Source organism: Mustela nigripes, chromosome 6 (genome assembly GCF_022355385.1).
Source record: "Mustela nigripes isolate SB6536 chromosome 6, MUSNIG.SB6536, whole genome shotgun sequence".
In the NCBI taxonomy this organism is placed as follows: domain Eukaryota; kingdom Metazoa; phylum Chordata; class Mammalia; order Carnivora; family Mustelidae; genus Mustela; species Mustela nigripes.
Genome location: NC_081562.1, coordinates 97,231,720 through 97,254,144, shown reverse-complemented (window position 1 = coordinate 97,254,144; position 22,425 = coordinate 97,231,720). Strand labels below are relative to the sequence as shown.

The 22,425-nt window shown below is 35.3% G+C and overlaps 1 protein-coding gene across 4 annotated transcripts in view; it reads right to left on the bottom strand.

The window, feature by feature from the left end:
- Positions 1-22,425, bottom strand: part of MON2 (MON2 homolog, regulator of endosome-to-Golgi trafficking) — a 118,197-nt gene that overhangs the window by 59,677 nt on the left and 36,095 nt on the right. For all 4 annotated transcript variants that reach the window (XM_059403601.1, XM_059403602.1, XM_059403603.1 and 1 more), the window contains 11 exons: positions 21,491-21,588; positions 20,654-20,779; positions 18,981-19,175; positions 12,074-12,198; positions 11,519-11,655; positions 10,239-10,392; positions 6,221-6,453; positions 4,454-4,535; positions 3,105-3,289; positions 1,747-1,859; positions 562-666 (listed from right to left, as the gene is read on the bottom strand). In XM_059403601.1, the coding sequence (XP_059259584.1) occupies positions 562-666; positions 1,747-1,859; positions 3,105-3,289; positions 4,454-4,535; positions 6,221-6,453; positions 10,239-10,392; positions 11,519-11,655; positions 12,074-12,198; positions 18,981-19,175; positions 20,654-20,779; positions 21,491-21,588 (1,553 nt within the window). The remainder of the gene's footprint in view (positions 1-561; positions 667-1,746; positions 1,860-3,104; positions 3,290-4,453; positions 4,536-6,220; positions 6,454-10,238; positions 10,393-11,518; positions 11,656-12,073; positions 12,199-18,980; positions 19,176-20,653; positions 20,780-21,490; positions 21,589-22,425) is intronic.

Here is a 22,425-nt window from a genome sequence, read left to right as displayed (position 1 = left end):
AAAGAAATGTATAAAAATTATAAAAATTCTAGTAACTGAAATTTTTAAAAAATCAGTAGTAACTTCAAATAACTAAAATTAGTAAGTTTCCAATAACTAAATTTGTTTTTAAAGATTTTATTTATTTGACAAAGACAGACAGAGAGCACAAGCAGAGGGAGTGGCAGAGAGAGGGAGAGGGAGAAGCAGACTCCCCGCTGAGCAGGGAGCCCAATTCAGGACTCAATCCCAGGACTCTTGAGATCATGACCTGAACTGAAGGCAGCTGCTTAACTGACTGAGCCACCCAGGCACCCCCAATAACTAAATTTAAGTTAGTAATTACTATTTATATAAAATACTTCTGACACCAAGGATAGGATATAGAACTTAGGCCATTGAGAGAAGAATTCCATCACTTTGTACAATAGAAGCCACATCTTTATTCCTTTCTAACTTTTTCTTCTTCAAACTTACTGCCTAGTCTTTAGGCCTGCTCAAAGCACCAGAAGGCATTGCTTCATTTGTTAGCACTCAGCTATAAAAACAACACTGACCTCTGACCCAGAGCCTACAACATACCTGTAGAGTTGCCAAGACAAGTTGCCATGATGTTCCAAGAACAGCTCCATGGCAGTGTGCCAAGTTAAGTAAAGTCCTCATACACTGGATATTTTTGGAAGTGAGCTATATATATTTTTTAAAAGATATATTTGTAAATACTGTTGTACATTCTTGTAAAGCAGCATTATCATATTCAAATATTTTTTGAAATAAAAAACCAAAAATATTAATAAGAAAATGGGTTTGGATGGATTTTAAAGAACAAATTAATTTGCTTAAAAGTTGTGTCATCATATATATATATATATGTATTAGAATGTCTCATAAGAGATTCCAGATGGAGAAGGTCAAGTAAGGAGTTTTAACAAATACTATAAAAGCTTACAGATTTTACTTTAAAAAGAGGTATTAAAGAGGTATAGATAAACAGGAATCATATCATATTGGTCTACATTATTATTCTGAAAATCAATCTGTAAACAAATATTAAGAAAGACTGCATAAAGGACAGTTTGACATTGGCCTGGATTAATACTGGCTGAGTTCATGTTATGGAACTACCATAACCTTAGTTAAATTAACCTCTCTACCTATCATTTCATTTCTTTAGAAAGAAAAGAGCTGAGGGTATTAAATCAGATAAAACAAAATTCAATAAATATCAGCTGCCATCATCATCATTATCATCATCATGGAGAATATATTTCTTTTAATTTGGTCCTTACTATGGTCTTCACTGGAAAATACTATGTTTTAAGAGTACCACAAGAAGAAATGGCAGATCATGGTTTTACACTTTCCTTTTTTTCTGATTCCTTTGAATTAACATTTTGTAGAACTCAAATGCCCCAGAGTTGTTCTATATTAGAAGGAAACCATGTAAACTACTTTTATCCTAATTACATTATTTCAGAATATACCTGTAAGATATATATTATAGGCATGATCCTTGGCTGGAGCTAATTTTCTGTGACAGTTACTATTAAAAAGATGATTGAAATGAATTACTTTTTAGGAGAAAAAAAAGTTGTGTTATCACAACTGCTTATGATAATGTCAACTGCTAATGTCTTCTGAAGGTATCAATCATCCAGGTAAATAAAAGTAAGTAACTATAATGATAAAATTTGGCAAACATAAAAAGAAAGGTACAAAAGGTGTGCTGGATAGTTAGTTGGTAACCAAGATAAGAAAAATATTTACCATTACTGTTCCTTGAGGCTGGACAGCCAGAGGCTGACCCACTGCCACAACTTGTTGATGAGATTCACTTGATGGACTTATCATCATAACACTTTGACCCTGAATGGAATATGCTAGAACACAAAGGAAAGCTTAAATAATTAAGATAAACTTCTCACACAACATTCAAAGTAATGTTATATTTTACTTTGTTTTGTTTTGTTTTTTTATAGATTTTTAAAAAAATTTATTTGTCAGAGAGAGGGAACACAAGCAAGGGGAGTGGGAGAGGGAGGAGGCTTCCCGCTGAGCAGGGAGCCTGACGTGGGACTCTATCCCAGGACCCTGGGATCATGATCAGAGCCGAAGGCAGATGCTTAACAACTGAGCCACCCAGGCACCCCATTTCATTGTTCATTTGAGAGAGAGAGAGAGTGCATAACAGTTGCAGGGGGAGGGAGGCAGGTAGAGGGAGAGCGAGAAGCAGACTCCCCACTGAACAGGAAGCCAACACAGGGCTCAATCCCAGGACCCCGAGATCACAACCCAAGTCAAAGGCAGACATTAACCATCTGAGCCACCCAGGTGCTCCAGTAATGATATACTTTAAAACATTAATTTTATTAAACTAAGTGCAACTATGACACTTATGTAGTTACCTATATACAAACCTTTTAAAAACTCAGGTGTTACAAAAACCAAGATAAGTTAAACAAATTTTAAGTAATTTTCTATATAGCTTTTTATTTTTATTTTATTTTTATTTTTTTTAAGAGTTATCTATCTTTTTTTTTTTTTTAAGATTTTATTTTATTTATTTGACAGAGAGAGATCACAAGTAGACAGAGAGAGAGGCAGCCAGAGAGAGAGAGGGAAGCAGGCTCCCTGCTGAGCAGAGAGCCCGATGCGGGACTCGATCCCAGGACCCCGAGATCATGACCTGAGCAGAAGGCAGCGGCTCAACTCATTGAGCCACCCAGGCGCCCTCTATATAGCTTTTTAAAATTGTAAAACTTTGGCAGACTTCTTCACAAGCAAAACAGAATTAGGACACATTAAGTATTTTAAAATGCATTCCCAGTAATCTTTTCTAATTAAAGTTAAGGCCAATTTTTAATTGTATTTTTAAAATACAATTTAATACAATTTTAAATACAAAATAAAATGTTTAAAATTGTATTAAAATTGTATTATTCTCCCTGCACCCCCATTGTTTTGAAGAGATGGAAATAACTGAAGCTCCACATCATAACTTCCTCGCCAAGGTCAGAGTCAGTGAATGAAACAGCAGAGGCCTGAACTCAGAATTTCTATAATATTTTCTCTATACCATGTCACTCCACTAGATGGAAAAAACTGTGAATAAGCTAAAGTCTTACATTTGTTGGAAAGTGTGGCTGCAGTGGTGGTATTCAGTACTGTAAGAGCATAATGGGGAGGCAAGGAACCTTTGCATATCGCAGTTATAAAGGCATCTCTTGAAGTTACAAGGCCCAATCTTCCACAAAGCGCAGCCATAGTCAATTCAGCTTTTAAAATATTCTCAGTGGCAGCTTCATCTGTGCTGAAAAGATAAAAGTATTTTATTTAACAGGATTAATTTATGTTTAATAATACTGCAGATATGACATGGAATTAGGTATTCAGTAAGTTTTAAGAAAATCTATACAAAAGTATTATGAACATCAATTTACTTAAGAAGGAATTTTAACTAATGAACATAATGCCTGAAAATCTGAACTGGGTAAAAGCAGTATATAATACATATATCATTATTGAAGAAAATGGTCACATACTCAAAAGATTTAACCTAAAACATCAAGCATTTTTCTTAAAGATTTTTATTTATTTATGTATTTGAGAGAGAGAAAGATGAGCCAGCCATGGGAAAGGGCAGAGGGAGAAGCAGACACCCTGCTGAGCAGGAAGCCTAATGCAGGGCTCCATCCCAACACCTAGAGATCATGACCTGAGCCAAGGGCAGATGTTTAACTGACTGAGCCACCCAGGTTCCCCAAAATATCAAGCATTTTAAAATCAGCAAATCCTGTCATTATGGAAAAAAAAAAATCAAAGTAACTGATAATTATCATCACTGCAAAAGTAGTAGAAAGGCTTGAAGTGACAAAGGCACTCTGTAATTTTAGGACTGTATTTTCTTTCTTTTTTTTTTTTTTTTTTTTTGGACTGTATTTTCCATTAAAACATCATGACAACTATTCTGCGGGGGAGCAGGGCAAGAATAGGATGAAGGAGAGGGAGGTGGCCAAAAAGATTAATGTTCTATCTCTCTGATATGAGGAATTTGAGAGGCAGGGCGGGGGGCTGTGGGGGGCAGGGAGGGGAAAAAATGAAACAAGATGGGAACGCGGAGGGAGAAAAACCATAAGAGACTCTTAATCTCAGGAAACAAACTGAGGGTTGCTGAGGCGGGGTGGAGGAGAATTGATAGGGTAGCCGGGTTATGCATATTGGGGAGGGTTATGTGTCATGGTGAGTGCTGTGAATTGTGTAAAACTGCTGATTCACAGACCTGTACCCCTGAAGCAAATAATACATTATATGTTGATTAAAAAAAATAATAATAATGTTCAATATATATAAAACTATGAAAAAGATAAGAAAAATTAATATTAAAAAACAATAAGGACCAATTTAAGTATCTATTTTAATGTTTATTTCTTATTAACTGCCACATGCAATAAAAAAAATTATAAAGACTGAATACCTGGCATCAAGGAGGAGTGAGAGAGCAGCAAGTAAACCACACCAGCAGGCATTTACCATTTCTTCCCAAACAGCTCTACTAACTTAAAGGACAAAAACATACAACACTTCGTGATCATTATAGATAGCAGAGTATTTGACAATATATCATTCTAAAACCACCCTAGTCATTTGGCAATAAATTACATATTCTATCAACTTGATTATTAAATACTAAAGTTCTAATAGTTAAAATACATTTGAAAAAATGAAAACTTAAAAACCACACCAATTTCAGAATTCAAGAAGTCTTTAAACTAAGTTGTTTTAAAATATCAATGGTAGGATCCTTCAGTACACAAGTTAACTGGGGTGTGTGTGTGTGTGTGTGTAATACCAATTCCTATTCCATTCCCTTCACTGGGCCAAATTTCCAGCCTCTGTGACCAGCTCGAAGAAAGGCAGTGTTAACAAGCTATTCAGCCAGGAGACTGATTTCTATACACTGGGCATCGAGCAAATGAGTAAATCCAGTGAATAAACTGGGACCACGTGTCTCACTTCTGGAAAAGGTAATTGAAAACATGGAAAGATAAAAAAATAAGCCTTGTGGTATTAAACCAGAACTGGAAGAAACCTCAGTTAGGCATTTTTAGACAAACATTTTTTAAAAATGTAAAGAGGTGTGTGTGTGTATTTCCTTTTCAAGTAGTAAGAAGCACAGTAGTGCCCATGTGTTCATTTCTAAATACTAAACTAAAAAGAGCAAGGGCTCCTTAGAAAAATAACTGATTCCTGGGCTTGGCAAGAAAGATCCAAGATGAGCTTAGAACGTTATATTGTGTCAGATAGTGAATTGTGCTCAGAAAATGATAAAAGGACACAGTGGCCAGTTTGAAAGGGGTCCCACTGGCCATTATCAGGGACAATCTGAGTGTTAAACCAAATAATTTATAATCACATCACACTGTAACCTTTCAAATAAAATAGAAATCTAAGAATCCATACTAATATAAATGAGTAAATTAAAAAACTAAATAAATGGGTGAAAAGGGAAAGCTCTCTTTTACAGAAGCCTCAAAATATTTCTCCACAAAAAGTTCATAATTAATCTTACACCAAAGAAACCAGCCAGACATCATGTTAACCAAATGATAAAAGTTAACATTACCAATAATGAGACATACTGATAACTGTATGCTCTTGCTGTGTTTATAGACTAGGTTTAACATAGCAGTATTTCTGTGGTAGCCCTAGCAAAAATTAGTAAATTGAATCTAATTATAAGGAAAAAAAAGACAAACCTAAACTGACTAGCCTGTTTTGACTACTCTTCAAAAATGTCAAGATCATATAAGACAAGAAAAATCTAATGAAGTTTCTAGATTAAAGGATAGTATAGCAACATGGAACTAAATTCAACATGTGATCCCAAAACACCAAAGACATTACTGGGGCAACTGGCAAAATTTGAATGAGGTCTGGGATAAGATAATACTGAGCTGATGTTAAATTTATGATGGGACTATACTGTAGTTTTATTAGGAAACTGTTCTTATTTTTAAGAAAACACGAAAATATTAAGGATATCAGGTCTGCAACTTATTCTCAAATAGTTCAGCAGAAAAGTATAGTGACATACATAAACAGAACGATAACACAAATAGGGTAGTGTTAACAACTGGGAAATCAGAGTGAAGGGATGTTTGGGAACTTGAGTATTTCTGCAACTTTTCTGTAAATTCAAATTATTTCAAAATAAAAATTAAAAATACAGATATCAATATACCTTTTTCTTTATCCATCTGGTCTGATGTTGACTGTAATTCTTGCTGTTCTGATGATTGTGTTGGTGAAGAAGCTGCTTCAGTAGTAGTCTGACATTCTGTTTCAACCTCTCCTAACTCTCCTTCAATCATACTAGTAATTCCACGTACAAGGTCAAGCAAACAATGGAATGCCACAGACATAGCATAACCTTCTGGTATAGTTGGGGGCTCAACTTTGTCCAACATCTCCAGGCTGAAATTAAGAAAAAATCAGAACATTAATTAAAAGCCATGATGATGAAAATATATATACAAGTGTTTGTAGTCCATAGAAAGTAAGAGCAACAGAATAGAAAACATGAATAGAATTAATGAGTGTTTCATTTGGAGGGATCCTTTCTCAGTATTCTAAGAAAGTGATTAGAATAATTAAGGCCTGACCACTGCCATAACTAATTATTTTATCAATTTACTTTTTGTCCCTCCCCCTCAATGTGCCAGTATTTTAATTAAAGAAATTTAATTCGAGAAATTAAGTCTTACATATAAAATAGAGTAAGATTAAATGGATTATAAGTCTTCTCAAACTAATTCAGGTGCTTTCAAAATAAGGTACTACAAAACCAAATCAATCTTATAAACAGGAAGATATTTTCACAATGAGAAAGTATTACTGTGAGATATCCAGCTTAGCTATCATCTCAGACACAAGCTACCAACAGAGTAAGAATAATACTCAGAGCATCAATATGTCAAAGTCAAAAAAAAATTTTTTTTAAAGATTTTATTTATTTATTTGAGAGAGAGAGAGATCACAAGTAAGCAGAGAGGCAAGCAGAGAGAGAGAGGAGGAAGCAGGCTCCCCGCTGAGCAGAGAGCCCGACGCAGGGCTCAATCCCAGGACCCCGGGATCATGACCTGAGCCAAAGGCAGAGGCTTTGACCCACTGAGCCACCCAGGTGCCCCAAGTCAAAATATTTTTAATGATTTTTTATTTTTATTTATTTGACAGAGAGAGACACAGCGAGAGAGGGAACACAAGCAGGGGGAGTTGAAGAGGGAGAAGCAGGCTTCTCATGGAGCAGGGAGCCAGATGTGGGGCTTGATCCCAGGACCCCGGGATCATGACCTGAGCCAAAGGCAGACACTTAACGACTGAGCCACCCAGGTGCCCCCAAAGTCAAATTATAGAGCATTTTCTACTCCATAGTTAGAACAAGCTTTCAAAAAGAAAGGTAACAAATCTTTTGTCTTAAATCACAGCAAATAAGAAATTATGGTTTTAAATTCCTTAAAATTTAAATCTGTCGCAATAATTCAATGGAAAAAGAACTGGTAGTACTGGAACAACTGAATATTCATATGTAAATGATTGATGGTAGATCTTTACCTGGTACCATATACAAAAATTAACTCAAAATTAATCAATGACCTAAATATAGAGGCTAAAACTAATACTCTTAGAATTAGAGTATTCATGACCTCACATTAGGTAATGATTTGTTAGACAGGATACCAAAAGAACAAGCAACAAAGGAAAAAACAAATAAACTGAGTTCATCAATATTAAAAACTATTGTGCTTTAAAGGCCATTATTAAGAAAATGAAAGACAATCCACAGAATAGAAAATTTTTGCAAATCATGTATCTGATAAGGGGCTAAAGATCCAGGAATATATACTAAATAATAAAAAGACAACCCAATTAAAAAAAGGAGCAAAGGATCTGAAACGACATTTCTCCCATGATGATATATAAATGGCCAAAAAGTATGTGAATGAGATAGATATTCAATGTCACTGGTATTTAGAGAAATGCAAACTGAAAATATGGTAAGGTAACATTTAATGTCCACTAGGATGGCTAAAATCAGAAGACTGTAACAATAATCAAAAGACAGTAACAAGTGCTGCTGAGGATGTGGAGAAATCTGAACCCCTATATATTGTTGGTGGGAATATAAAATGATAGAGTCAATTGGGAAAATAGTTTGGCAGTTATTCAGAAAGTTAAACACAGTAATATGTGACTCAGTAATTCTACTCCTAGGTATATACATCTATGAGAAATGAAAACATATGTCTAAGCAAAAAGTTGTACACAAATGCTCACAGCAGCGTTATCTCTAAAAACCAAAAAGTGGAAGCAGTCCAAATATACCCATCAGTGGATGGATAAGCAAAATACAGTACATTCATAAATCTGAATATTATTTAGCCATAAAAAGAAATGAAGTACTGATATATCCTACAATACAGGTGAACCTTCAAAACATGCTGAAAGAAGACTGAATAAAAGAGTATTTATTGTGTGATTACATTTATATGAAAGATCCAGAATAGGGAAATCAGTAGAAATGCAAAACAGATTAGTGGTTGCTAGGGGAATGGGAAAGAGAGACTAGAGAATGAATATGGGTTTCTTTCTGGGATGATGAAAAAGTCCTGGAATTCAAGATGGTTACTGTTACATAGCTTTTGAATACAGTAAAACCATAAAATGTATAATGTAAAGGGCGAATTTTATGGTGTGTGGATTACATCTCAAAAAAAAAATTGAAATCACTAAAGATTACAATAAGTTAATAAAAGACTTCCAGACTCAAATTCTAAAAGTTGCTGAATCATAATCAAGACTGGAGGTAGGTAATTTGTAAAGAAATGCAAAACTCAGAATAAACAATAACAACACCTACAAACAGCTACCATTTGTTGCACAATAACTCTTGGCCTGGGACTCTAGGGGCTTTTTGATATATGTTGTCTTGTTTAACTTTTCACAAACCCCTAAAAGATACAGATGATACAACTAAGGACTAAGGTGACACAGTTATCCATCAACAGTTCTTAACCCAAGTCTCACTCTAAAGCCTATCAATTTAACCCCTAGAATGTGAGCTCCAAGGATTTTAAAATTTAGAGAATCAGTAAAGATATATTTATATTACTGATCAAGAGATCTAAGCTCAAACAAAGAGGTAAAGTTTATGGGTTTAATCATTGCCAAGCAAATGAGACTTTTAGAGCCACAGACTTTTAGCCTGTGAGTACTAAGCATTTTTTTCAGACAAATCTCTATTCTCTATTCTCAATGAAGAAATGATCTACTGAGAAAAAGCACCTGAAACAAAGAAAATAATCCCAAACTCTAATCCCCATTCTATGGTAAAGACCTTAAATGCTAGTAAAGACAAAAAGGTGATTTATGCTGATTTTTATAAATACCACAACCTAAAACAAAGCTCACGCTTTCTTATCTCAGTATTTCAGTGCTATTTTATTAGAACTAGTATATAAATTCCAGTTTTAGATAAAATTTGGCTTAATGACAATAAAAATAACACATATGGACTCCATTAAACACCTTAAGTTAATTAAACTATAAGTACTGTGTGTTAAACTCTAAAAACGTAATTAGCTACAGTTAAAATAAATTTTCTCACCTACAGAATCCTGAAAGGTAGATATAACACTACTCTCATTTTATAGGTGAAGAAACAGATTTTTAAAAAGGTTAATTCATTTGCTGCTGGTGACTCAGTCAGCATTAAAAGACCTAAGTCCAAAATCACATACTTAAATCAAAAAGCCATACAGAAAAGCTAACTAGGTCCTCAAGTAAAAAAAAATACATTTTGGGGGCGCCTGGGTGGCTCAGTGGGTTAAAGCCTCTGCCTTCGGCTCAGGTCATGATCTCAGGGTCCTGGGATGGAGCCCCACATTGGGCTCTCTGCTCAGCAGGGAGCCTGCTTCCTCCTCTCTCTCTGCCTGCTTCTCTGCCTACTTGTGATCTCTGTCAAAAAAAAAAAAATACCTTTTGTTTCACAATACTGTTAACACTAACACATCAATAAACAGCACAAAAGAAAACAAACAAAACCCAATCCTATGTAAAACTCAACATAGAACAAGAGAAAATTAGTTCTAAATTGCATTAGAATTACTAGGTTTAAAATTTTAAATATAATGCAGAAAAATTTTAGGATAAAATAACCTCAATGGCATCATTCATCACAAAATAAAGCTACTACTACTTACTACGTGGCTTTTGCACTGCCTTGCACTGTTATAGTCAGAATAGGTATCCAAGTTCCTCTATATTCAAATGCTGGTAGCAAAGTAACACCTCCACCAATCCCCAACATTCCTGAGTTAGCTGGTGCTGAGACGGGGCCACCTGAGTTATTGTTTCCTATTAGACAAGGGAAAGAAAGCAAAGATACCAACTTACTAGTTAATTACGAATCCATAATACACAGACATCTGTTTAATTAAAGAAAATTTGTTCTATTAAGAAAGGATACCACACGAATAAATGAAGTTTATCAACCCTGCTTTGGCTATTAGAGGCTCTATTTCCCCAGAATACCATTTCCTATTTATTTATTTATTTATTTAAAGATTTTATTTATTTGAGAGAGACAGAGAGAGCGCGAGCAAGCACAGGCAGAGTGGCAGGCAGAGCCAGAGGGAGAAGCAGGCTCCCCGCCGAGCAAGAAGCCCAATGTGGGACTTGATCCCAGGATGCTGGGATCATGACCTGAGCTGAAGGCAGCCACTTAACCAACTGAGCCATGCAGCCGTCCCCATTTCCTTTTTTATAAGAAAGGTACTAATGAGTAAAACTACTGACAAACTTTATAATATACTTTTTGTTAGACCATTTTTTATCAGAGATGAAAATAAAGAATTAAGAAACCATTAATCAGACAGTAGAAAGTAGAAGATAAACACAAAGAAGGCAAAAAGAAACAAGCCATATGTTGATTGCCAAACAAGTTTACCTATTTTTTTAAAAGAGAAATGAACAGACCTCCTAAGGTGGTGAACCAAATTCTTTAAAGAGAGGCACAAAATGAAGATCCTTCTCTCTCTCTCCTTTTTTTTTTTTTTTTTTTTAATTTTAGTTATTTGAGAGAGACAGAGAGAGCAGAAGAAGGGGAAGAGCAAAGGGAGAGGGAGAAGAGGCACCCTGGGATCACCCTGCCTGAGCTGAAGGCAGACACTTAACTGACTGAGCCACCCAGGTGCCCCAAAATGAAAATTCCTCTAAAATGAAAATAAACATCTAAACTCTTATTCTTAAGCAATTAGAGAACTTGAAAGTATAGTAAAGAAGGAAACATATTCTGGAAAGAAGTAAACATAGCTGCCTCAACAAGACTGAATTTTCTTTAAGTATAAACTCTTTACTATCAATACATTTAGGTAATCCAAATTTCTCCAGTAACAAAATTTCCATAAAATATCCTCTGGGAACAGTGAATTCAGGAAATCATGGCAGAATATAAAAAAACAAAATAAGAATTAGTCTTTACCAGCTTGGTTTGTCGTAGCAGGATTTCCGGTAGGAGGGACAAGAAACAACGACTGTATAAAAGATCCCAGGGCATTCACAATATCACGAAAAACCTTGGTAGAATGCTGTTTCATATCATAGGACTGACAAAATGATCTGTAAAATAATTTTAAATGTTTCTGAGGAAAATACTTGAATATATTAAAAATTTTTAACATTTTTTATAGCAATTAATGTTCATATAATCAGTCTGAATGCTGTACTTAAAACTTCATCACACCTGAGTGATTTTACTAAGTTAGTAAAAAGGTTCAGACTGAGGTTAGTGTTATAAAAGATAAAAATCATCTTGGCCATATTAGCCAATAAATTTGGATTGATGGCAATTACTACCCCTATTTTTTTTGCCCACCGCTCAGCTGTTTTACACACACACACCACTACCACTCCATTTATAAATAATACCCAGTTTTCTTTGTTTAGAAATCACTAATACTTGGGAATAAATATTTAAACTCTTCCTACTAGCAAACATTACCCTATCTATTTAGCAAAATATTGCTGAGGTTTTTACCTTAAGAGCTGAGGCTGCACACAGAGTCTGTGTATTGATTCTACTGCAACAGCTCGTAACCACTGTGGTTTATCTGCATCCAGAAATTTCACCAGAAGTGACAGAAATATCTCACATTCAGTTACCTAAAAAGATTTTTAAATAATAATATCTTTAAACCTAAGATCAGAATTTATAAATTACATTCTTGTTCTTAGTGTAATGGACAAACCAGTAAAATCTTCCAATTTTAAATAAATTAAAATTTTTAAAGGGGAGTAAAGAATAAAGCAGACTATATAGGAAAAAGTTAACAATAAAAATAATCAGTATCTCTCTACATCCCTGAAAACACAAAAGTGATCTGCTCTCATGGTTAACCTTTTAACCTTATTCTTTAGAAAACACTATGTACCATTACACCATTCTCATTCCTGGCAGGTAGGATGTATCATATAAACTGCTAATAGAATGTATGTTCTACTCTTCAATAACACCACGTTTTCCCGTAAGTTCTTTTGCTGCTTAAACAGAGAGGCAATAAGCCTAAGCACGTTTAATATATATTTTCTAGTATAAAAACAAGGAATCTGTAGCAGTTGACAGGTAAAAAAATACATAAAGTATTTAGAACAAGGCCTGGTACATAGCTTTGCTTTGTAAGTATTAGTTACCATTACCAATATAAACCATCTCCTCTGCAAGTTCTTTGTAAATAAAAATGTCTGAAACACATTTTCACCATTATGTATTAAATGTCTGATAAATGAATAAACAACCAAAAAAAAAGTAACCAGGTTTTTCAACAGTAAATGGATTACTTCTGTTGTACACTAACTGAGGACACAACAGGATATCTGAGAGCTAAGAACCTGACATTGTGATTACTAAGCCAAACTGGACCCTCCTTTTACTGTGGTACCTTCTTGGACAAATTAGCTAGGGGTATCCTGAAATGAGCGAGCATCACATGGGGCGAGAGGATGTTCACCCAAAGTCTTAGCAGCTGGTATTTTCTAATGCCTTTTAGTACTGTTAACTGAATGCTTAAAATCAGGACATGATCATGAAAGCAGGAGGGATAATTAAAAACTTTATCTGTGGACTGCTATGATTGGAGAAGTCATAAAACAGAGGTTTAGCAATGTTCTAATCATAAGACAGCTAAAAAGCACTAGATCAGAATTCAGATAGGCTCATCTTCTTTATCCACCAACTGAGTGGATGACAAGGTACATAACCTTCTTATAAATAAAGGATAAAATTATCTGTATCTTTCGGAGAAATCAAATCAGAAAACTGTAAGAATAAAAACATCCCCTAAACATGATAAAATTCATGCAAATGCAGAGCACATTATTTTTTCTATTAAACAAATGATCCTTTTAGTAAAGAACTGAAAAAGAATGTGGTGACTCACTGTACAAGTTGTATGTACTTGAGTTTTAACATTAGTGCATCCTCCAAATGGACACTACCTACTTTAGAGTGAAAATGAAATATGTATGTGGTAGAACTGAAGCCTCATCAGCTAGATTATGAGGCCAGAAAACAAAGACTCTCAGAAACATCATTATATCACAGCCAAAGGAAATACTGTTAAAAAAACTTGCCTTGAAGAGTGTATCATTTTCTCTCCTGTGGTAGACAGACTACAGCACAAATCAAACAATAAATTTATATTGTAGCCACTAAAACCTTGTGATCTGGGTAAAGGAGAGACTCTCTCCTGAGGTCTGGAACTTTGTTCTCCCTTCCTCCCTTGTTGCCAAGTGTGAAAGTCTGATCACAGAACTTGTGCTGAGGTCACTGCACTGTTCTCAATCAAGGACATCAAAGGAGGGTGCCTACTGTGAATCTGTTAAGCCTTTTCCCCCAAGAGGTGGAACTCAATAGGGAAACAGGTACTAAGATTGGCATCTATGGCCCAAGTCCAATTCCTTGTGGCATGAAGATACTTCATGAACTCCATTATAAGCATAAAGAGTGATAAATGTTTCTGAATTCCTAGTCTTTGGTAAAGCATAGTAGTCAAGAGACAACTGATGCTTTAAGTTAATCAAAATCATCCTGGTAGCAATTCTAATCACAGCATCACATGGATTTCTAACAGATTATAACATAAGATAACTGCTGACTTAGGACACAATAAAGAAAGTCTGATAGAATATTTAAAATTGGCATTAGCAGCCTTGAAGAGAAAAGAAATGAGAACTAAGAAAACAGAGAAGTAGTAAAATGCACTGGAATTAACAGCAAGGGTTTTGGGTTCTAAAAGAATTCATTAACATCCCAGCTCTGTGGATTAGAAGGTATAATCTCAGGCAAATTACATAAATATCCCAAGTCTCATTTTTTTTTTTTTAGCTGTAGTAAGGTTTATATGAATTAATATATGTAAAGCACTTTGTACAGTATCTAAAATAAATGCACTCAAAAACAGAAATTTCATCCAAAACCGAAATTCTGAAGAAGGTATCTATATCTATATCTCTGACAAAGTCACCAGATGAACTGCTACATAAGACAACCGGTGGACAGAAACCAAGTTCTTAGTCTGTTGGGATACTGTAACAAAAGACCACAGACTGGGTGGCTTAAATAACAGAAATTTATTTGGCACAGTTCTGGAGGCTAGAAGTCTGAGATCAGGGTGACACCATCACTGCAGTTTGCGTGAAAGCTCTCCTCCTAGCTTGCAGACAGCTGACTTATCACTGTGTTCTCACATGGCAGACAGAGCAAGAAAGCTCTCTAGTGTTCCTTCATATAAGGTCACTAGCGCCATCATGACAGCTCTACCTGCATAACCTTGTCTAACCCTAATTACCACCCAAAGATTCCATCTCCAAATACTACCACCATGTTAGGAGTTATGGATTAGGTCTGAGAAATCTACTGACAGTCTTATGAGTGTTCCCTTGCACATGACAAGTCATTTTTCTTTTGCAGCTCTAAAGATTCTCTGTAAGTTTTAGCAGCTTAATTATAATGGGTCTTGGTATAGCTCCCTTAGGATTAATCCTAGTTATAATTCTCTGAGCTTCATGAATTTATATGTTCCTTTCCTCTTCAAAATTGGGAAGTTTTTAGCCATTACTTCTTTTTTTTTTATTTTTTATTTTTTTTAAAGATTTTATTTATTTGACAGAGAGAAATCACAGGTAGACGGAGAGGCAGGTAGAGAGAGAGGAAGGGAAGCAGGCTCCCTGCTGAGCAGAGAGCCCGACGCGGGACTCGATCCCAGGACGCCGAGATCATGACCTGAGCTGAAGGCAGCGGCTCAACCCACTGAGCCACCCAGGCGCCCCTTAGCCATTACTTCAAATAGGCTCTCTGCCCCTTTCTTTCCTCATCTGAGACTCCCATAATGTATTGTTAAGCAATAAGAAAAAAATATATATATATATTGGTCTCTGCTCCTGGTTTCTGACACAGAGCTCCTAAAATCCCTATAATTTCCTAAGTGATCAGAGCATCTGACACAGAGCTCCTAAGTCTCTTGGAATTTCCTAGATGAATAGTATCTTCCACTCTAATGAGGCAATTCTTAATGGATTACAGGAGACGGGCTGGATACCAGAAAAAACAATCATAATTAGAAGCTTCAGACTTTCAGCCCCGCCCTCATTCTCTGGAGAAGGGAAAATGGTAGAAACTGAGTTAATAATCCATCATGCCTACATGATGAGAATTACCATAAAAATCCTAAAAGTACAGAGTTTAGAGAGCTTCCAGGTTGAGGAACATACATATACATGCCAAGAGAGTTGCACACTCCAACTTCATGGGGACAGAAGCTCCTGCTCTTGGGACTTTTCCAGACCCTGCTCTTCATCTGCCTATCAGTAGTAGTATCCTTTTAAATATCCTTTGTAATAAACAGACAATAGTAAGTAAACTGTTTTCCTAGGAAACCCAAAGAACTTCCCATATACAGCCAAGTTACAATCTGTGGGTAAGTGGGCAACATATTATTAACAATTGGCATCTGCAATAGGGGGTAATCTTGTGAGACTGAGTCCTTAACCGTAGGGTCTATGCTAACTGTGGTTAGTATCAGAATTGAATTAAAATGTAAAATACCTGACTGTCAGAGAATTTGCTGATATGGGAAAAACTCCATTATGTCTCATGGATGAGGTGTTATGAGTGTGAGAGTATAACCCAGTACATTTTTGCTAGACATGTGTATCTTGGTCTGCTGGATGGTATGCCATAAGTCTCTTACAGGCTCTTCATTCTTCATCTTCTTCTTCTTTTTCTTCCCCTAATCTGGTAAATGCAAATGACTTGTCTTCAAGCTAGTTGATTCTTTCTTCTAGTCTACTGATCTAGTCTACTGCTGATCCCCTCAGTGCATTTTTCAATTCAGTTACTGTATTCTTCTGCTTTATCCTTCTTTATAGTTTCTCTTTGATATTCTCATTTTGTTCATACACCACTTTCTTGATTTAATTTTAGTTGTCTGTATTCTTTTTGTTCACTCAGTATCTTTATGATTATTCTGAATTTTTGTCAGGTAATTCACTGACCTCCATTTCTTTATGGTTAGTTTCTGGAGATTAATTTTGTTCCTTGAATTGGGCCATGTTTCCCTATTTCTTTGTATGCCTTGTTATTTTGTTGTTGTTGTTGAAATCTGGGCATTTGAAAAAAGCCAACTCTTTTAGTCTTTAGGCAAAGACTTTCACCAATCAGTCAGGGATCCTCTCAAACTTCTTCTGTCCATTTGTTTATTTCCTCTGGGCTTGTGTGTGTAACTTCCCAGCTGAAGACATTTCCTCCTTGTTTCTATTCAGGAGCTCCCCCTGGTGTATGTCTGCAGTATTACGCTCTCTGGGCAGCAGCAAGCAGCAGAACTTTTCTTTGTTCTGAGCAGGGTACCTTTCCCATCACTGCTACCTTTCCCGTCACTGCTACCTTTCCCATCAGTGCTCCAAGAATCAGGTGAGACAGAAACCAGTTAGCATACCTCAAAAAAGTTAGAATGGAGGATGCATATTTCATCTTTCTGTAACCTAAAGGAGAAACCACAGGTTGGGAGTTTTCTCCTCATCACACCATGCTGTGCTCTTGTAAGGAGTGAGATGCGGTATGCAGCTAAGTGCAATAAGATTTCCTACCCACTCTAATGAACCTCTCTGCTTTGCCTTACACTTGTCTGGGGTGCTATAACCTCTCAACTGATAAGCTCTCACAGAGGTAATCTATGTACTGTTAACCTGGTGTTTCCGTGGGGGACAGAGGGGCTCAGCTTCATATTTCCAACATTTTGCTGATGTCACTCTGGTTTACATTTTTAAAAAGTTTCTTTGTGGACTGAAACAGACCATAAATAAATATAACTCAGAATATGTAACAGGCGACAGGTAAAAGCTCTCCATCTCTGGAAGAAATTAAGCTACCTTTCATTTATTTTCAGCAAGCGCCAGGAGACCTTTCAAAACTTTCAAAAGTTAATCTATGTAATGACTCACAAAATTTCCCTCCATTTCAATTGTATATAATTAGACAAAAAAGTACTGTTTTTCAATTAAATATAATTATTGAAAATTATATCAAATACCATAAGTGTTGAGAAGAACACTGTAATTTTTTAAAAGTTAACCCTTACAGAGAAAGATGAAGCTATGAATTAAAGTAAATTCCCAAACTTATGTACTGAAATATTCAATCGTATGTTATTAATTTTGGTGGAACTAAAAAAGTCCAAGCCAACAATTATGAGTGTACCAAAAGACTCTTAAACTTCTGGGACCCAACTCTGATAACAACGGTGTCCCCAATAAATAGCAATTCGTTTGAAGTGATTTGATTTCCTGTAAGTACTTCTACATTAAATACATCAATATGTACTATAGGTATACTTTGTGTGGTCAGAAATAATTGTTAACTACAATGCTTATAAAGATGATTTCTAAATACACTGTGCACAAATGGATTTGGAATATGAAAAGAAAATCTATGACATGTTTATCATAAATATTTTTAAAAGCCCTTTATTTTAAAAAGCTCTCCACAGAATTTATTTTATTTATTTATTTTTTAATTTTTACTTTTTATTTATTTATTTGACACAGGGAGAGAGATCACAAGTAGGCAGAGAGGCAGACAGAGAGAAGGGGGGGAAGCAGGCTCCCCGCTGAGCAGAGAGCCCGATGCGGGGCTCGATCCCAGGACGCCGAGATCATGACCTGAGCTGAAGGCAGAGGCTTAACCCACTGAGCCACCCAGGTGCCCCTCTCCACAGAATTTAGTATAAACTTATCTGTTTGTTTGTAAAGTTGATGGTTAGCTCTAATATTTAGCACATCGACGGCTCACAGTGTTAGAAGTATTATAAACTAAAAAACTGTACAAGGATGAATTTCACATAACATAAAACTAAAAAAAAGTATTACACACCATTTCCTCTAAAAACTATTACATTGACATATTATGATAAGGAGTATCACAACATATCCTGCATTCATAAATTTATGCCAAATAAATACAATACTGGAGTAGAAGTCAAAACAGTTGATTTCTAATCCTAGAGTTCACCAAATTTTTAACTTCTTTGCTTTAATTTGTTAAGATACATTAAATAGTATAAACAAAAGCAGCATAAACTGAAGATACTAAAATTTTAATTACCCTCAAATGAGATAATTTGCTAATTAGCCAAATTTCTAAGCCACAAATTCTATACTGCCCTCAGATAAAAGGCCATGACTCCCCTTGACATACATTAAAAATACTATATAAAACATAAGCAAAAATCTAAGAAAGGATAGAATAAAGCCATAGAATAACTAGGAAAACACCTATAAATACTTTAAAAAAAATTCTGAAGTGTAAAAGCTGAATGCATTATAATAAATCATCATTTAAAGGGCACTACATGCAATTACACATACAAACACACATGAAAATTAGCACTTACCAAAAGGCTGTAAAATTGCTTAATTAGAACAGATACTACTCTGAGCAAACGCATGCAGATAGGAAAATATGGTTTTTCAACTGGTGCTGGAGAAGATGAAGAGCTGGAACCTTGTCTGAACTTTATATTTGGAGAAAAGAGTTTTATCACAAGAGGACATACCCTTTCTTTGAGAAGGAAACTAAACTCTTGGTGCTATTTGCAAAGATAAAAAAAAAAAAAGAATTAATTTAGTTTATACTTTATACTTTTAAAAACACAGACTTACTGGCAAATAAAATTTATTAATAATCAGCTTTATTACATGTTTAGTTTATTATTCTACAGTTTACACACAATTATGAAATTAGTGTTGCTCTTTCAGACTGTAAGATCAAAATGGTCATCAATATTTCAAAAAAATCTAATTTAAAAATGAACATTTAATGATTTGGAATTAAGAGGTTTATTATTAGGAACTGTGATTTTGGTAGAACACTAGCAATTCAAAACAAAGAAGAGAATAAAGAAGACAGATTACACAAATTCAAACAGCTAAAGCATTTAAAATAGGCTGCTGAAAGAAAACCAGGTAAATAAAATATGTTCTATAATTCATTAATTTTACTTTGTCAAGATAACTATTCTGTTCATGCATGGAAGTTTTTTTTTTTTTTTTTTTTAAAGATCTTATTTATTTATTTGACAGAGATCACAAGTAGGCAGAGAGGCAGGCAGGGGGAGCTGGGGTGTGGGGAGAAAGCAGGCTCCCTGCTGAGCGGAGAGGCCAATGCAGGGCTCAATCCCAAGACCCTGGGATCATGACCTGAGCCAAACGCAGAGGCTTTAATGCGCTGAGCCACCCAGGCACCCCCATGCATGGAAGATTTAATAATTAACTTAATATTTTGTTCTACTTAGATTGCTTGAACAGAACACAATAAGCTGATTTAAAAAAAAAAAAAACAACTCAATGACAAGCATAGTCACTATTTTTTTTAAAGTTTTTATCTCTTCAATCTCTACACCCACCATGGAAATCAAACTCGACCCCAAGATCAAGAGTCACATGCTCCTCAACTAAGCCAGCCAAGAGCACTGCATAATTATTTTAAAGTCTGGGACTTCTTTTTCCATTTGAATTATCCAAAAGCGCATAGCTACATAAACAAGTAAAAATCAGTAACAATTTTTCAGTTTTTTTTTTTAAGATTTTATTTATTTATTTGACAGAGAGAGAGAGATCACAAGGAGGCAGAGAGGCAAGCAGAGAGGTGGGAGGGGGGAAGCAGGCTCCCTGCCGAGCAGAAGCCCAATGCGGGGCTCGATCCCAGGACCCTGAGACTATGACCTAAGCTGAAGGCAGAGGCTTTAACCCACTGAGCCACCCAGGTGCCCCAATTTTTCAGTTTTTAAATATTATAATAAACAGCTCACATACCAAATTCCCTCAGACACCCACAGATTGGAAAATGCCTCACTAGATGGTCTCTAGGAACTCCTTCTAATGCTAAAATTTCAAAGTGCTAGGGCACTACAATAATGTAAGACAACACTAAATTATCACATCTGAAGTCTAATGCTGTAATTCTTTCAATCCTCTCACATGGGAAAAAGAATACATGGTAATTTCTTGGAAAATACCTGTGAAAAAATATGATTTATTTTGTTGCAAGATACTACAAATGGCTTACTTGTAAAAAGACCTGTGGAAAATCATTCAGGACTGACTCAAGTAATTCAAGGCCAAATGTTCGAGTCATTTCTGTCATGCCTACTAGCCAGTAAGGAGCATCAGCATTAACCAACTGACAAAGGTCCTGGGAAAATAAGTTAAAAAAAAAAAAAAAGAAAAAAGAAAAATAAATAAAACATTCACATGCTGGAATGAAACATGCTTTTCAAAATTCATAAAATTTTTAAAAGTTATCTCTTCTTATATAGTTGTTTTTACTCCTTAGAAACTAAGCACTGGTAATTCAATTCTGAAAAACTATATACTTGATTATATAAGTAAACTTTAAAAGAATCATATAACTATTGACAATACATAAGGTACATAGATAAATAGTTAATAGTCTTTTAATGAAAAACCACTTAAAATAACCCTTTAATAAAAATTAGTAAAATGTTCAGGGCAGATAAATCTTATTTTACTTAAAAGATATATTCATGACAAGTAACATGAAAATCAGGTATTTGTATATAAAATTACAGTGTTAGACCAAAGACTTACTAGTTAAATTTTTATGTTACAGAAATTATTTTCTAGTCATCCCTAATATGCCTCTCTTTCTAGTTCTGGGCTTAATTCATTTTATTTCCTTAAAATGAAATGTTTTATCATGTTCCTTAGCTATAGATGCCCTTTAATGTTTTAGAACATTTTCAAAATACTACTTGTGACCCTTTAAAATTTGACAATTTAAAAAGCTGACACTTGAAAAATTAAATCAGACATAAAATTCCAAAATCAAAAATTCATACAGAACTATATTCTATAATAAAATCACTTTTATCAACTGAAATACCTGGAAAAGCATATATGCATCTTTAGCACAAGGTTTGAGGGTGCTGACAGATCTTCTGTTACTATTTCCTTGGACCAGTACTGGTTGTTCTATAATATCTGCAATCAAAATAAGATGGGTTTCAGCGGTTTATAATGACTTTAATAAATCATATATACTATTTAAAATAAATACATGTTTGTGAAATTATAAACATTTCTTAAATGTAGGCTCAGTATTATGCCTCCAAAATGGGAAAAAAAATTAGGAATTTATTGTTATATAGAATGCCATAAAAACTACTCTTTACTATCTTATGTCATTTTAATAAGTTTAGCATCTTTATCCATACATTTGATTTTCCCAGTCTCCCTTTTCCCAATCCCTTTATTTAATGGAGTTGAAATTCACATGATCTCTGAATGTACCTTTAAAAATCAAGTACATAGAAGTTTACCACATGGTTAATTCCTATATCACCTCAGTTTAAACGAAGAATTAATTGCTTGATCTGCCACATTGGGGGAGGAGTCAAGATGGCAGAGAAGTAGCAGGCTGAGAGGACATCAGGTAGCAAGATATCAGCTAGATCGCTTATCAAACCATTGCGAACACCTACAAATCCAATGGGAGACTGAAGAGAAGAAGAGCAACAACTCTAGAAACAGAAGAAAATCGACCACTTTCTGAAAGGGAGGACCAGCAGAGAAGTGAATCCAAAGCGACGGGAAGATAGACTGCAGGGGGAGGGCCGCTCCCATCAAGCGGCAGAACAGCGGAGCAGAAAATCAGGGCTTTTGAAAGTCTGCTCCAATGAGGGACTTTGCTCCAGAGGCTAGACCAAGGTGAAGCCCACACGGGATCAGCATGGCTCCAGGTCCCAGGGGCTCACCGAAGGGTGGGAGTTGTCTGAGTGTTGGAGAGCTCGCAGGTATTGGAGCAGGAAAGCCGGCTAC